This window comes from Mandrillus leucophaeus, unplaced genomic scaffold, assembly GCF_000951045.1.
Source record: "Mandrillus leucophaeus isolate KB7577 unplaced genomic scaffold, Mleu.le_1.0 Scaffold706, whole genome shotgun sequence".
NCBI lineage: Eukaryota > Metazoa > Chordata > Mammalia > Primates > Cercopithecidae > Mandrillus > Mandrillus leucophaeus.
Window position 1 is genome coordinate 98942 of NW_012107653.1, and position 14467 is coordinate 113408.

The 14467-nt window shown below is 48.4% G+C and overlaps 1 protein-coding gene across 1 annotated transcript in view; it reads right to left on the bottom strand.

The window, feature by feature from the left end:
- ARMCX4 (armadillo repeat containing, X-linked 4) overlaps positions 1-8691 on the bottom strand; it is a 10681-nt gene extending 1990 nt beyond the window's left edge. Inside the window, exons 1-6 of the mRNA XM_011964771.1 lie at positions 8588-8691; positions 8026-8092; positions 6867-6946; positions 6448-6531; positions 6050-6105; positions 94-5705 (exon numbers count right to left, since the gene is read on the bottom strand). Of these exons, the coding sequence (XP_011820161.1) occupies positions 94-5559 (5466 nt within the window). The 5' untranslated portion in view covers positions 5560-5705; positions 6050-6105; positions 6448-6531; ... (1 more) ...; positions 8026-8092; positions 8588-8691. The remainder of the gene's footprint in view (positions 1-93; positions 5706-6049; positions 6106-6447; positions 6532-6866; positions 6947-8025; positions 8093-8587) is intronic.
- Between the last annotated feature and the right edge of the window lie 5776 nt (positions 8692-14467).

Sequence of the window (14467 nt, forward strand, 5' to 3'; positions counted from 1 at the left end):
AGCCCCAGCCTCAGCCCCAGCCTCAGCCTCAGCCTCAGCCCCAGCCTCAGCCTCAGCCTCAGCCACAGCCTCAGCCCCAGCCTCAGCCTCAGCCCCAGCCTCAGCCCCAGCCTCAGCCTCAGCCTCAGCCTCAGCCTCAGCCCCTACACAGGAGCCCATATAAGCCACCTCCTCAGATCTAATCCAGGAGCCACTACTAGCCTTGTTCTCAGCCTCAGTCCTAGAACAAATGATGGCCTCTTCCCCAGCCTCCAATCTGGATGCAGTAGTGGCCTCATCTTTATCATCAGGCTTGGACACAATATCAGCTTTCGCCTCTGTCCAGCACCAAGACCCTATAACGGCCTCAGCCCCAGGCCCAAACCAGAATCCTTCGTTGGCCTCCACCTCAACACTGACCTGGAACCTTCCACTGGCCTGGTCCTCAGATCTAGCCCAGGATCCTCCAGTGGCCTGGTCCTCAGATCCCATCCTAGACCCTCCAGTGGCCTCATTCCCAGGCGTAGATCCAGCCCAGGATTCTCCACTGGCTTGGCTCCCAGCACCAGCCCAGGAGCTTCCTCCACAAGCCTGATCCTCAAATTCAGGCTTGGAACAGTCACCAGCCTGATTCCCAGGCCCAATCCAGGACCTTCCACTGACCTGATTCCCAGTGCCAGCCCAGGACCCACCACTGGACTGGTCTGCAGGCCTAGCTCCCCCAAGGACCTGGCCACCAGCCACACCCCAGGAACCTATTCCACTGGACTGATCCTCAGACCCTGGCCTGGAGCCTCCACCAGTCTGGTCCCCAGGTCCAGGCCAGAACCCCCCTCCAATGGCCTGATCCTCAAATCCAGGTTTGGAACAACCACCAACCTGATCCACAGCCCCAGCCCCAGTCCAGGAGCTTCCACTGACCTGACTCCCAGGGCTATCCCAGGATCCAGCACTGGACTGGTTCGTGGGCCCTGGCCTAGACCCTCCAACATCCTGGCCACTAGCCCCACCCCAAGACCCTCCATTCGTCTGACTCCCAGGGCAAACACAGAACCATCCACTGGCCTGGTCCCCAGTGCCAGCCCAGGAATCTCCACTAGACTGGTCCCTAAGCCCCAGCCTAGAGTCTCCAACAACCTGGTCCCCAGCATCAGCCCAGGACCTTCTGCCACTGGCCTGATCCTCAAATATAGGCTTTGGCCCACCACTAGCAGGATGCCCAGCCCCAGTCCAGGATCCTCCATTGGCCTGGTCCACAACCCCAACTAAGAATCCTCCACTGATTTGGTCCCCAGAGTTAGCCCATGACCTTCCACTGGACTGGTCTTCAGACCCCACCTTGGACCCTCCACCAGCCTGGCCACCAGCCCCAGCCCAAGACCCTTCTTCAGTGGTCTGATTTTCAAATATGGGCTTGGACCCACCACCAGACTGATCAAGTGTCCCAGCCCAGGACCCACCACTGGACTGATCTACATGGCCCAGCCTAGACCCTCCACTGGCTTGGTTTGCAGTGTCAGCCCAAGACCTTCCACTGGACTGGTCCTCAGGCCCCAACCTTGACCCTCCACTAGCCTGGTCACCAGCCCCAGCCCAGGACCCTTCTCCACTGGCTTGATCCTCAAATCTAGGCTTGGACCCACCACCAGATTGATCACTAGTCCCAGCCCAGGACCCTCCACTGGCCTGATCCACGACGCCAGCCCAGTATGAAACACTACTCATATTCCCAGCCCCAGCTCCAGCCCAAGACCCTCCACTGGCTTGGTTCTCAGCCCCAGTCCAGGACCCTCCAATGGCCTCTGCCCCAACCCAGGACACCCCACTGGCCTGTCCTCCAGGCCAGGACACATTACTGGCCTGACCCACAGCCCAAAGCTCTCCAATAGCCTGATTCCCAGCGAGAACCCAAGACCCCCCACTGGCCTGGTTCTCAGCCCCAGTCCAGGCCCCTCCACTGGCCTTGTCCCCAGCCCAGGTCCCCTCACTAGGCTGACCCCCAGCCCAGAGCCCTCCACTGGCCTGCTCCCCAGCTCTAGCCCAAGTCCCAATACCAGCCTCATTCTCAGCCCTGGCCCCAGCCCAGGACTTAACACTGGCCTCATCACAAGCCACAGCCCAAGACCTAATAATCCCAGCCTTATCACTAGCCCCACTCCAGGACCCAATACTGGCTTCATTCTCATCATCAGCCCAGGACACGCTATTTTCCCAGTCTCCATCCATGGTCTGAAATCTAAATTTGATCCACCGCTCAGCAGCAATCCAATCTTCAACACCAATCCCATTCCAGTAGTAGTCATGGATGTTAAGCTGAGTCTTTCTGCAGGCTTGAGTGCCTGACCCACCCTCACTCTCAGAAATGGGCATGGCCTGAGCCTCAGGCTTTGCATAGACCTCATCTTCTGCTGTGGTTTCTGCCTCAGAGCTGGGCATAGCCTTGTCCCTTGCCCCAGGCAAGGTCTCACCCTGGGAACCAGCCACAATCTGAGGCTGGGCAGAGTGCCTTGTGCCTGCCCCAGTCCCTGCTTTAGGCACAGTATTGGTACTGCCCTTGACCTTATTCCTGGCACCAAGCAAGGTCTCACTCTGGGAATTAGCGACAGCTTGGGGCTGGGCAGAGCCCACTGTATCTGCCCCAGCCTCTGCCTTAGGCACAGCATTGGAATTGCCCCTGACTTTATTTTTGGCCGCAGGCAAGACCTCATCCTGAGAACTGGCCACAACCTGTACCTGGACAGAGCCCATTATGCCTGCCCCAGCCTCTGCCTTTGAAATAGCATTGGAATTGCCCTTGGCCTTATTCCTGGCACCAGGCAAGGTCTCACGCTGGGAGTTAGCCACAACCTGAGGTTGGGCAGAGCCCATTGTATCTTCTTTGGCCCCTGCCTTAGACACAACATTGGGATTGCCCTTGACCTTATTCCTGGCACCAGGCAAGGTCTCACGCTGGGAGTTAGCCACAACCTGAGGTTGGGCAGAGCCCATTGTATCTTCTTTGGCCCCTGCCTTAGACACAACATTGGGATTGCCCTTGACCTTATTCCTGGCACCAGGCAAGACTTCACCCTGGGAATTGGCCACAGCCTGGGTCTGGGCAGAGCCCCTTGTATCCATCCCAGCCCCTGCCTTAGACACAGCATTCCAATTTCCCCTGACCTTATTCTTGGCACCAGGCAAGGTCTCACAATGGGCATTAGCCACAGCCTGGGACTGAACAGAGCCTGTTGCACCCATCCCAGCTTCTGCCTTAGACAGAGCATTAAGATTGGCCTTGACCTTATTTTTGGCACCAGGCAAGACCTCACCCTGAGAATTGGCCACAGCCTGGGGCTGGGCAGAGTCTGTTGTATACGGCCCAACCCCTGAATTAGGCACAGTAGTGGAATTGCCTCTGAACTTATTCTTGGCACCAGGCAAGACCTCACCCTGGGAATTGGCCACAATCTGGGGCTGGACAGAGCCTGTTGTATCTGTCCCAGCCCCTGCCTTAGACACAGCATTGGAATTACCCTTGACCGTATTCTTAGAATCAAGCAAAGCCTCACCCTTGGAACTGGCCTCAATCTGAAGCTGGGCAGTGCCCATTGCACCTGCTCCAACTTCTGCCTTAAGCACAACATTGGGATTACCCTTAACTTTATTCTTGGTACCAAGCAAGGCCTCACCCTGGAAACTGACCACTGCCTGAGGCTGGGCAGAATCTGCTGTACCTTCTCCAGCCCCCACCTTAAGCACAGCATGGGGATTGCCCTTGACTTTATTCTTGGCACCAGGCAAGGCCTCACCCTGGGGATTGGCCACAACCAGGGGCTGACCACAGGCCCTCTGGTCTGCCTTAGTCCCAGCTTTAGAAGTGGCATTAGGATTGCCCCTACCATCAACCCTGGAATCAAGCAAGGCCTCAGCTGGCGTCTTGACCCCAGTCTGAGGTTGAGTACAGGTTTTCATGTCCATCCCAGACCCTGTCTTACACTTGGCTTTGGCTTTGCCCCTAGCCTTACCTCTAGTATTAGGTAAGGCTTCACCCTGGCTCTGGGCCATACCTTGAGCCTTCATATCCACCCCAGCTCCTTCCTTAGGCATGGTATTGACATTGCCCTTGACCTTAATTCTGCCATCAGACAAGGTATTAGCCTGAACACTGGCCACAAGCTGAGGCTGTGTACAGGACAACATGTCTGTCCCATCCCCCGCCTTAGCGATAACATTGGGATTGCCTCTGCTCTTATCCCTGGCATCAGGCAAGGCCTCAACCTGGGAGTTGGCCCTCAGGTTTGCCCTGGCCCCTGCTTTAGTCATGGCATTGGGATTGCCTCTGTCCTTAACCTTGGCATCAGACATGGCCTCAGCGTGAGCGCTTGCAACAGCTTGAGGCTGAGCAGCAGCTCTCATGTCAGCTCCAGTTATTGCCTTAGATATGACATTGGTATTTCCCCTACCATCAACCCCGGCACCAGACGTCACCTCAGCCTGTTTCTTGACCACAGTCTGAGGTTGTACACAAGCTCTCACATCTGCCCCTGCCCCCACCTTACACATGGCATTGGCGTTATTCCCGGCATCAACCTTTGCCCCAGGAATGGCCTCAGTCTGGGTTTTGGCAACAATTTGAGGCTGAGCAGAAGCCCTCGTGTCTGCCCCAGACTCTGCCCTAGACATGGTTTTGCAATTCCCCATGTCCTCAATCCCAGCACCAGGCATGTCATCACCCTTGATCTTGGTGACAGCCTGAGACTGTGCACAGGACTTCATGTCCACTCCAGCCACCTCCCTGGACATGCCATTGGGATTTCCCCTAGCATCAACTGTGGCACCAGGCCTGGCCTCAGACTGAGTCTTAGCCACACTCACAGTCTCTTCCAGAGCTCTTGTCTTGGTTTCATCCACAATTCCAGTCTTGTTCGTGGCCCCCATCTTGACCACTTCCTTGGGTACTGCCAAGGTCTCACTCTGTGTAACCATTACTCTGTTAATCTCTGTCTCTTTTTCAGCCAATATATGAGTTTCAGCTTTGGTCTGGGTCATTGCTTCTCTCTTGGCCTCTGTCTTGGCAATCAGTGCCCAAGCTTTAGCCTTGGTCTGCGTCACTGCTTCTTTCTTAACTATTTTGCCAGCCTCAGCATCAGTTTGGGTCACTGCTTCTTTCATGGCCACTTCTCTGGCTTTGGCCTTGACCTCAGTCAGAGTCACTGCCTCTGTCATGACCAGTGTTCCAGCCACCACTTTGGACTCAGATTGAGTCTCTGCCTCTGCCTCAACCATTGTTTTGGCCTGAGAGTTGGCTCTGTGTCTGGCTATAGCAGTGGCCTTGGTCTCTACTTCAGCCCCAGGCCCACCTCTTGTTCCAGTTTCTGCTCCAATCTCAGCCTGGGGTTTAGTCTTAATCTCTGCTTCACTTTTGGCCAAGGTCTGGCTCTGTACCCCAACCACAGTCTCCATCTTAACTGTGGATCCATTTCTGGCAAGTGTCCTCACACTCTGGGCTCTTCCCTTGGTAAATTTGTAAATGTAGTAGCAGGTGCCAGCCCAGATCACCAGTCCTGCAGTCACCCAGCCCACTTCCTGAGTGCGGCCCATGTAATCACCCCTGCTGAAAGCACGAACAAGGTATGGTAGAGCGCACTTGGGCTGGGGTAAAGAGAGTGGTAGTTGTGGGTGTAGGCCTGTGAGGGTGCTGGTCTTCAGCCACTCAAAGGCCACTACAGCTGCCACTGGAGGTGGACCTAGAAGTGGAGGAAGGAAATGGACTAAAATTTCTCTTCTGATTTTGTTGCATCATACAGATAGATACATATAGGAACAGAAAAGGGTAGAACCATGTGCTTGGTGGAAGAGAGGATGATTAGCAGCCTCTCTATTCCTCTTATTTCATCCTCTCTCCACCTTCCCCAACGCCCAATAATTTTCTTCCAAGGTACTTCTATACACATTTCCATACACCAAATGAACAGTGGAAAGGATGGTAGGAGGTCTGACAATAAATGGGAGCAACCGAGAAGTCCCAGACTTTGATTTCTACTGGACCTACTCTGGTCACCTGTCTACAGGGCCGCACCCTCATACCAACCTGTAATGATCCGAGGCAGTTCCCTCCTCTCCTCTTGCTTATCTTGGCAATACACCCTAAAGTAGATACATAAATTCATGAGATCTCTGGACCTAGAGAGAGACAGACAGACAGATGGAGGGACAGATGGGAGTAGAGAGTTTGTTCTTGATGGGACAGGCATATTATTAGCAAACTACCTTTCTTCAGTCCACCCCAAGACGCTGTCACACTCTTTTCCCTGTACCAGAATTAAGGTGAGGGTATGGAGTAAGTGACAGGGATGGTGGGAAAGGTGGCTGGAAAAGGAGAGGCTGAGGATCCTCATCCTCCAGACTGGTCACTGGTCCTTACTGGATGCACACTGGTCTCCACCAACCCACTCTAGAGGTCTACCCAGGCAGTCCCCACACTCTTACCAGTCTATACTGATCAGGAGCAATCTCCTCTTTGTTTCTTTGCTTCCAGTGATCTTACACCCTGTAGCACATATGCAGGCAGATCTATGGACAAGTAAACAAAGAGTAGGTAATGGAAACCGAGTCTCTGGTAGAACAGACAAGCACCCTGATCCCTGACCCCAATGTCTGCCTCGCCAGAGCCCAGGCTCAATATACTAATGTGTACCATCTCATGGTCCCCTCATCAAGTCTTCCCCCAGTCATACTCCAGCCCACCCTTACCCCCATATTCCTATCATTTCCTGCACTGAAATCTACAGGAGGCATGGCAGCACTGTGGCAATCCAGCACTCCACTGAGATCCTGTTAAATCTCAGCCACCTCCTATGCCCACCCTTTCTTGTCATCCCCAGAGACTATCCCCGCTTCACACCAACCTCCATCCTTCTAGATTGGTCTCCTCCTCTTTCCCTTGCTTCCAACGGTAAACAGCCCTACTGCAGGCCTATGGGAAGACCTTGGAACAGATGGAGAAAAAGAAGAGAGTGGATGTTAAGTACTTGTGACACTTTACCATCTAAGATATAGGTCCCTGTACCTGCCTGTCTGGATTTAGAGACCCATTTGCTGGCAGAAAAAAAAAAAAAAAGCCTGGGGCTTCCCCAGCACTGAAATGGGAAGGATGGAAAAGCGAGGCAGGAAAAGTAAAAGGCAACAGACAGAGGCACATTATTTTATTTTATTTTATTTTATTTTTTATTTATTTTGAGACAGGGCCTCACTCTGTCACCCAGGCTGGAGTGCAGTGGCACGATCATGGCTCACCGCAGTCTTGACCTCCCAGGCTCAAAAGATCTCCCACCTCCGCCTCCCGAACAGCAGGAACTACAGCCTGTGCCACCATGCCAAGCTAATTTTTAAATTATATGTAGAGACAAAGTCTCGCTATGTTGCCTAGGCTGGTCTTGAACACCTGAGCTCAAGCAATCCTCTTGCTTGGGCCTCTCAAAGTGCTGGGATTACAGGCAAAAACCACTGGGCCCGACAAGGCAAATTATTTTAAAACCACCTGTAGGGTTCTAGGGATTTCCCCAAAAGCCCACCATTTCCTTCACCAAGATGGTGAGGTAGGTAGAGGGATCTGGAGGATGGCAGGAAAGATGGGAGCCCCCAGATCCCATACTCTAGAACCACAGCCTACCGTTGTCCACGTCCCTTTCAACTTATCTCTAGGAGTCTCCAGCAGAAGAGAAAAGCTATAGGGGAAGCCTTTTGCTTCTACAAAATCACTATCCTTCCCCGCCAAAGGCCATCTCAAAAAAAAAAAAAAAAAAAAAGTAATATTATTTAATACAATTTATCTTTTCTCAATATTATCTGAAATGCAAATAAAAGCATCTGTAGAAAAGTTTGCTGTCTTTATTGATCTTCAACATACAATTTAAAAGTCCTAAGCTTGGTAAGTAAAATGCAGTTTAGGGAAAGTCCCCAAGCTAGCACCACCCCACATCCCAATCAGACAACCGCACCTAAGTTCCTGTCGTAGAATTCATATAGAACTCCAAAGGTTCAGATAGTGCCTGTACGCCCACTAACCTCCGTGATCCAGTGCAGTTTTCTCCTCTCCTTCCTTTCTCCTCGCCGCAAACAGTTCCACACCGAACTACCGTCCGACAGACAGGAGAGAGTAAAACCACTTAGTGTTGGTCTAGAGCCCAGGACATAGATCCCAATACTCGCCTTTCCGGGTTCAGGAACCTGGTTATCAAACGTCCCTCCCCACAGTCTGAGACACCACCCTTACCAACCCCACCGTCCAGTCTCCAAGGCCCACCATTTTCTCTGCAAACGCCACCGTGGCGCATCCCTTCCACTAAATTGAGCAGGAAGCGAGCGGACATGTGTGGCCAGTGATTTGAGTGATGGGCATCTCAATCTCTGTATTTTCCTCTGGCGGAGACAATCTCCCCACAAATCAAAGCCCACAGTTCGCCTGCACAGATGTAGGCGGAGGCAGGGGGGCTAGGGAGAATCAGAGGCAAAGGCTCCTCGAACTTGAGGCAGCATAGACCACCGTCCCCTCAAGCCCCGAAACCGCTGCCCGGTTCAGTGAGCTTCTGCCGGCCTGGCCAGGACGCGGGGGCCCCGGGGCCCTTACCTGCTCCGCTATCCCCGGGCCCGATGCCAGCCCGCCGAGCGCAGGGCAGCGGGGAGCTGGTAGCCAGACGCTAGTGACGACTGCACCGAAGGCTGCGTAGCTCTGCAGCTCCGGGTCACGTGAGGACCGCGCGTCACCGCCGAGCTCGTCCTCCTCCCCACCACCCCCTACCACCCACCAAGGGCTGGCGGCCAGTCACCAGGAACTACCCCCTCCTCCACTCCGCACGCACAGACATCCCCCTTCTGCGGTCTGTGCTCGGTGCCTCAGTGCGCACGCCCTTGTCACTCATCTCAGTCCTCTCCAATCTGAGGGCCCACAAGTGGCATCATCGCCTTGCGGTTGGAGTTTACCCATCTTCAGTTACAGGGGAGGGTCTGCATCCCCCTACCCACTCCCGGACCTTGACTGTGGCCTTTTCCGTTTCTTCTTTGAGTAATCCTTTCTTTCTCTCTTAGGCTGTAAGACCAGCACTCCCCACCCGCCCCCTACACAACATGCCTTCTGTAAGTACAATGCCTGCACCAAATGGGCTGTGGAAGGGGGTATCAGGAAGGAAAGCAGAAGGTGCAAGTAGAGCTTTAACTTTCTTTTTTGTGTTCCTTTTTTTTCTTTTAATATGACATTCTTTTATAATTTTGTAATCAGAAAATACAGTATAGCCATTTTCATTTGACACAAAAAATATTCAGGGCATAAAAATAACAAAAGACTCATTCTTTTGTTTACATTATTTTGTGCCACATTTTAAAATGTTTTCTAGTTACTGTAAACTATTTCACAGTTTTTAAAACAGACTAGTAATTCTTGACATTTTAAATACAAAATTGTCCTAAACAAAACCAGCACGTTTTCAATATAATCTATAAATTCATCTTTGGAAAGACATTTCGTTTTCTAATCTTGACAATTTTACACAAGTGATTTGTAACTTTTGAGGTTCTGGCTGAACTCAGCGTCTTTTTTCAGGTGTCTAAGACCTTCTTCAGAGAAGACTCCTAGAGGATATATATAAGACCCAACTCCTGATGAGCCTACTGCTTTACTAGTGACTTACCAAATTAACCTGCTTTACTAGTGACTTCCCAAATTAGCCTGTTTTCCATTCGAGGGGCTTCATTTGGATTTTACATAAGCATGTAATCAGATCAGCCTCACCGCACCCATGGAACAACCAACTGCAAGAGCTTGGATGTAAAGGAGGCTTAACAGGTGGAATTTTCATCCATCATAACACTTAAGATCTCGCCAGTGTCTGCCATTCATGTACTACACATTACCCTAGCAGTGGCGAGTGTTCAATATTTTCAAATGGAGATGGTGGTGAGGGTCTGTGGGTGACTGTGAATCACTGCAACACACCTAATGTCTGTGTCATTTTTTTTTCCCCTCACAAGTGGAAGGGCAATGTACAGGATCCCAAGCAGTTGCCAAGAAAAAGAAGTTTTTTCATGTCCTGCCTTGTGTTACAACTTCACTGCAGCTTCCATACAAGTCCCTCAGAATAATCCCAAAACTCAAGGACCAAATATGCAGAAGTTAGTCCCCACGCATCCACCTGTCCCTACTGAGGAGTAATACTCCAAATATAGACCCTCCAGGCAGCCTCTTTCTTAGAACATTGAAAAATGACACCCCAGAGGGAGGGGCTCCACTGTGAGGGGCCCCTGTGTGGAGGAGGCCCTTTCAAGAGCCAAGGAAGGAAGTCCTAGTGCCTTACAATCTTACTAATGACTTTTCAGAACTCAGTTGCCAGTGACGAACTCACTTTCTCCACCAAAGGAAAATATTGATAAATTAATTGAATAAAAATTTTAAGCTTTGGTAAAGTAAAAAAAAAAAAAAAAAAACCCATAAACATTGACTGTCAAAAGCTAACTTGTAATAATCTAAAAGCTCTTACATATCATTAGTAACATGATAAACAACCCCATAGAAAAATGTGCCAAAAGACATGAACAGATTTGTTCACAGAAAAGAAATACAGATTACTAATAAACATATGAAAAGATGCTCAAACACAGAAATGCAAATCAAAACAACTATGCCTTACCATGTTTCAAGTATGATTTTCTCAAAGTTTAGAAACTTGATAATGTTGTTGACTGGTTTGTCAGGAAGTGGGCACTCATCTACTCTGTTGGAGGCAGATATTGATGCAACCTTTTTATATAGGACAATTTGGCAAACTCTATTAAATGATAACTATAATATTTCACAAATTCTTTGACCAATAATTCAATTCCTTGGAATTTAGCCAACCTATGTACCTACACAGTTTCACAAAGATATATATACCAGAATTTTTTTTTTTTTTTTTGCAGTGCTTGTAAGGTTTTAAAAAACTGACACAGTCGGGCGCGGTGGCTCACGCCTGTAATCCCAGCACTTTGGGAGGCCAAAGCAGGTGGATCACGAGGTCAGGAGTTCAAGACCAGCCTGGCCAAGATGGTGAAACCCTGTCTCTACTAAAAATACGAAAATTAGCCGGGCGCACTGGCAGGCTCCTATAACCCCAGCTACTCAGGAAGCTGAGTCAGGAGAATTGCTTGAACCCAGGGGATGGAAGTTGCAGTGAGCCGAGATCGCACCACTGCACTCCAGCCTAGGTGACAGAATGAGACTCTGTCAAAACAAAAACAAAAACAAAAAAACCTGATGCAACAAAAAATGGCTATTGATAGGGGAGAGACGAAATAAATCATGTTATATTTATACAATGTGGCTGGTGGAGTTAGGTCTGTGTATCCCGGTGGAAAGATAATTGGGGTGTTTTATTATTTGCTGTTTATTTTACATACAAATTCCACAAGAGTACAATTCTAGTATAAAATTCAAACCCAAGGCCAAGTGTGGTGGTTCACGCCTATAATCCCAATACTTTGGGAGGCTGAGGCAAGAGCATTACTTGAGGCCAAGAGTTTGAGACCAGCCTACATAGGTTTCCCAACATAGGGAAACCCTGTCTATTAAAAAAAAAAAAAAATAGCTGAGCTTGGTGGTGCACGCCTGTGGTCCTAGCTACTTGGGAGGTTACTTGGCAAGAGGATTGTTTGAGCTCAGGAATTCAAGGTTACCGTGAACTGTGGTTGCACCACTGCTCTCCAGACCAGCAATGGAGTGAAACCCTGTCTCAAAAAGAAAAGAAAAGAAAATTCAAACCCAGAAAAAGCACTAGTACCACTTTAACTCCCCTATCCTTACCCAAATCACAGTTACCTCTCCATTTTAAGTTTGGTGTGTTAACCTTTTGTATACATAATATACACACACATGTCTTACTAAAATATATAAATGAGATTTTTTTTATCTGGAGTCTTGCTCTTTCACTCAGGCTGGAGTACAGTGGCACGATCTCGGCTCACTTCAACCTCCGCCTCTCGGATTCAAGCAATTCTCATGCCTCAGCCTCCCTAGTAGCTGGGATTACAGGTGTGCACCACCATGCCCAGCTAATGTTTGTATTTTTAGTAGAGACTGAGTTTCACCATGTTGGCCAGGCTGATCTTGAACTCCTGGCTTCAAGAGATCCAACCACCTGGGCCTCTCAAAGTGCTGGGATTACAGGCACGAGCCACCACGCCTGGCCAGGATCATAATTAACATACTGTTTTGCAACTAGATTTTTTTTCACTTAAAGTTATGTCTCAAAGAGCTCTACATACCAGTACATTTAAAGCTGCTTCATTCTTTTTAACTGCTTCATATTATGAGTTCTGGATCTGGAGCTAATAAAGCAAGTTTACAATGAACAATCTGGCACATACAGCTTTGCCAACAGGTAGAAGAATTTCTTTAGGATATTCTACTGTAAATATAATTATTTGATTAAATGTATGAGATTTTAAACATTTGATATTGCCAAAAGAAGGATATGAGATTTTATATCATTAATGGATGTACCACCAAACTGTCCTCCAAAAAGGCTGGGCCAATTTATACCCCCATCAAACATAAGACAGGATCTATTTCCCCACACCCTCATGCACACTGTGTACAAATGTTTCTCAGCTTATAATGGGGTCATGTCCAAATAAATTCATAGGTTGAAAATACCATAAATCTAAAATGCATTTAATACATCCAAACTACCAAACATCATAGCCTAGCCTACCTTAGAAATGCTCGGAACACTCACATTAGCTGACAGTTCAGCAAAATCATCTAATGCAAAGCCTATTTTATAATAAAGTGTTGAATATCTCACGTAATTTACTGAATACTATATTGAAAGAAAAACAGAATGGTTGTATGAGTACTTGAAGTACAGATTTTACTGAATGTGTATTGCTTTTGCACCATCAATTAAAGTAAAAAAAAATCATAGCTTGAATCGTCATAAATTGGGGACCGTCTGTATTAGTAATTATTGCCAGTATAAGACTCAACAAAAGATTGTCCTTTTTTTGTTTTGTTTTGAGATAGGTTCTCACTCTGTTGCCCAGGCTGGAGTGCAGTGGTGTAATCACAGCTCACTGCAGCCTCGACCTCCCTGAGTTCAGGTGATCCTCCCACCTCAGCTTCCCCAGTAGCTGGGACTACAGGCGCATGCCACCACGCCCAGCTAATTTTTGTACTTTTGGTATAGACGGATTTTTGCCACGTTGCCCAGATTGGTTTTGAACTCCTGAGCTCAAGCAATCCACCCGCCTCGGCCTCCCAAAATGCTGGGATCACACAGGTGTGAGCTACTGCACCTGGCCCAGATTGTCCTTTTAATTCACATTTTCCTAAATATCTATTATCTTGAGCATAATTTCACATGCTTAACATCCATTTGCATTTCTTCTCTGAGTATTAGTTAATATCCTTTGAGTATTTTCCTATTCAGCTGTATTTTTCTCACTGGTTTGCAGGTCTTTACAATTTCTGTAATTGTTATTTTTCTATTACAAAGGTTGTACATATACTTTCTCAATCCATCTCTAACATCTTAATTTTATGGTATTTTTGATATTCAGAATTTTTACTTTTTTAGACAAGGTTTTGCCGTGTCGCCCAGGCTGGACTGCAGTAGCGTGATCATAGCTCACTGCAGCCTTGAACCCCTGGGCTTAAGCGATCTTCCTGCCTCAGTCTCCTGAGTAGCTAGGACTACAAATGTGTGGCACCACACCAAGCTAATTTTTATTTTTTGTAGAGACACGGTCTCACTATATTCCCCAGGCTGAGATCCTCCCACCCAGACCTCCCAATGTGCTGGGATTACAGGCATGAGCCAGCACTTTGGATTCTGGAGCCATGGCACCTAACTCCAGAATTTTTACATTATGATGTGGTCAAAAACATTAACTTTTTCTTGTACGGCTTCTGGGTCATTGCATATATATGTGTGTGTGTGTGTGTGTGTGTGTGTGTGTTTGTGTGTGTGTGTGTCTCCAAATCCCAGCACCATTCATATAATAGTCCATTATTCCTCAATAAATTTAAAAGAGCTAACTTAACCATATGTTAAACTCTCATTTATACTCATATCTGTTTCATCAATTGACTGTTCTGTTTCACTGATAATATATAGATATATAGTTATAGTTATAAACTGCCTCAATATCACACTTCTACATAGTGTTGCTTTGTAGCAAGTTTTGGTGTCTGCGAAGACAAATCCTTCATTGCTCTGCTTTTTCCAACTATTTTTGGATATCCTTGGGCATTTCAAGTGAAGTTCCAAGTTTCATTTTTAAAAAATCTTGTTGGACTTTTCATTAAGATTGCATCTAATTTATAGATTAAGCTGGGTGTGGTGGGTCGTGCCTATAATCCCAGCACTTTAGGAGCCAAGGCAGGTGGATCACTTGAGGTCAGGAGTTCGAGACCAGCCTGGCCAACATGGTGAAACCTCGTCTCTACTAAAAATACAAAAATTAGCCAGGAGTAGTG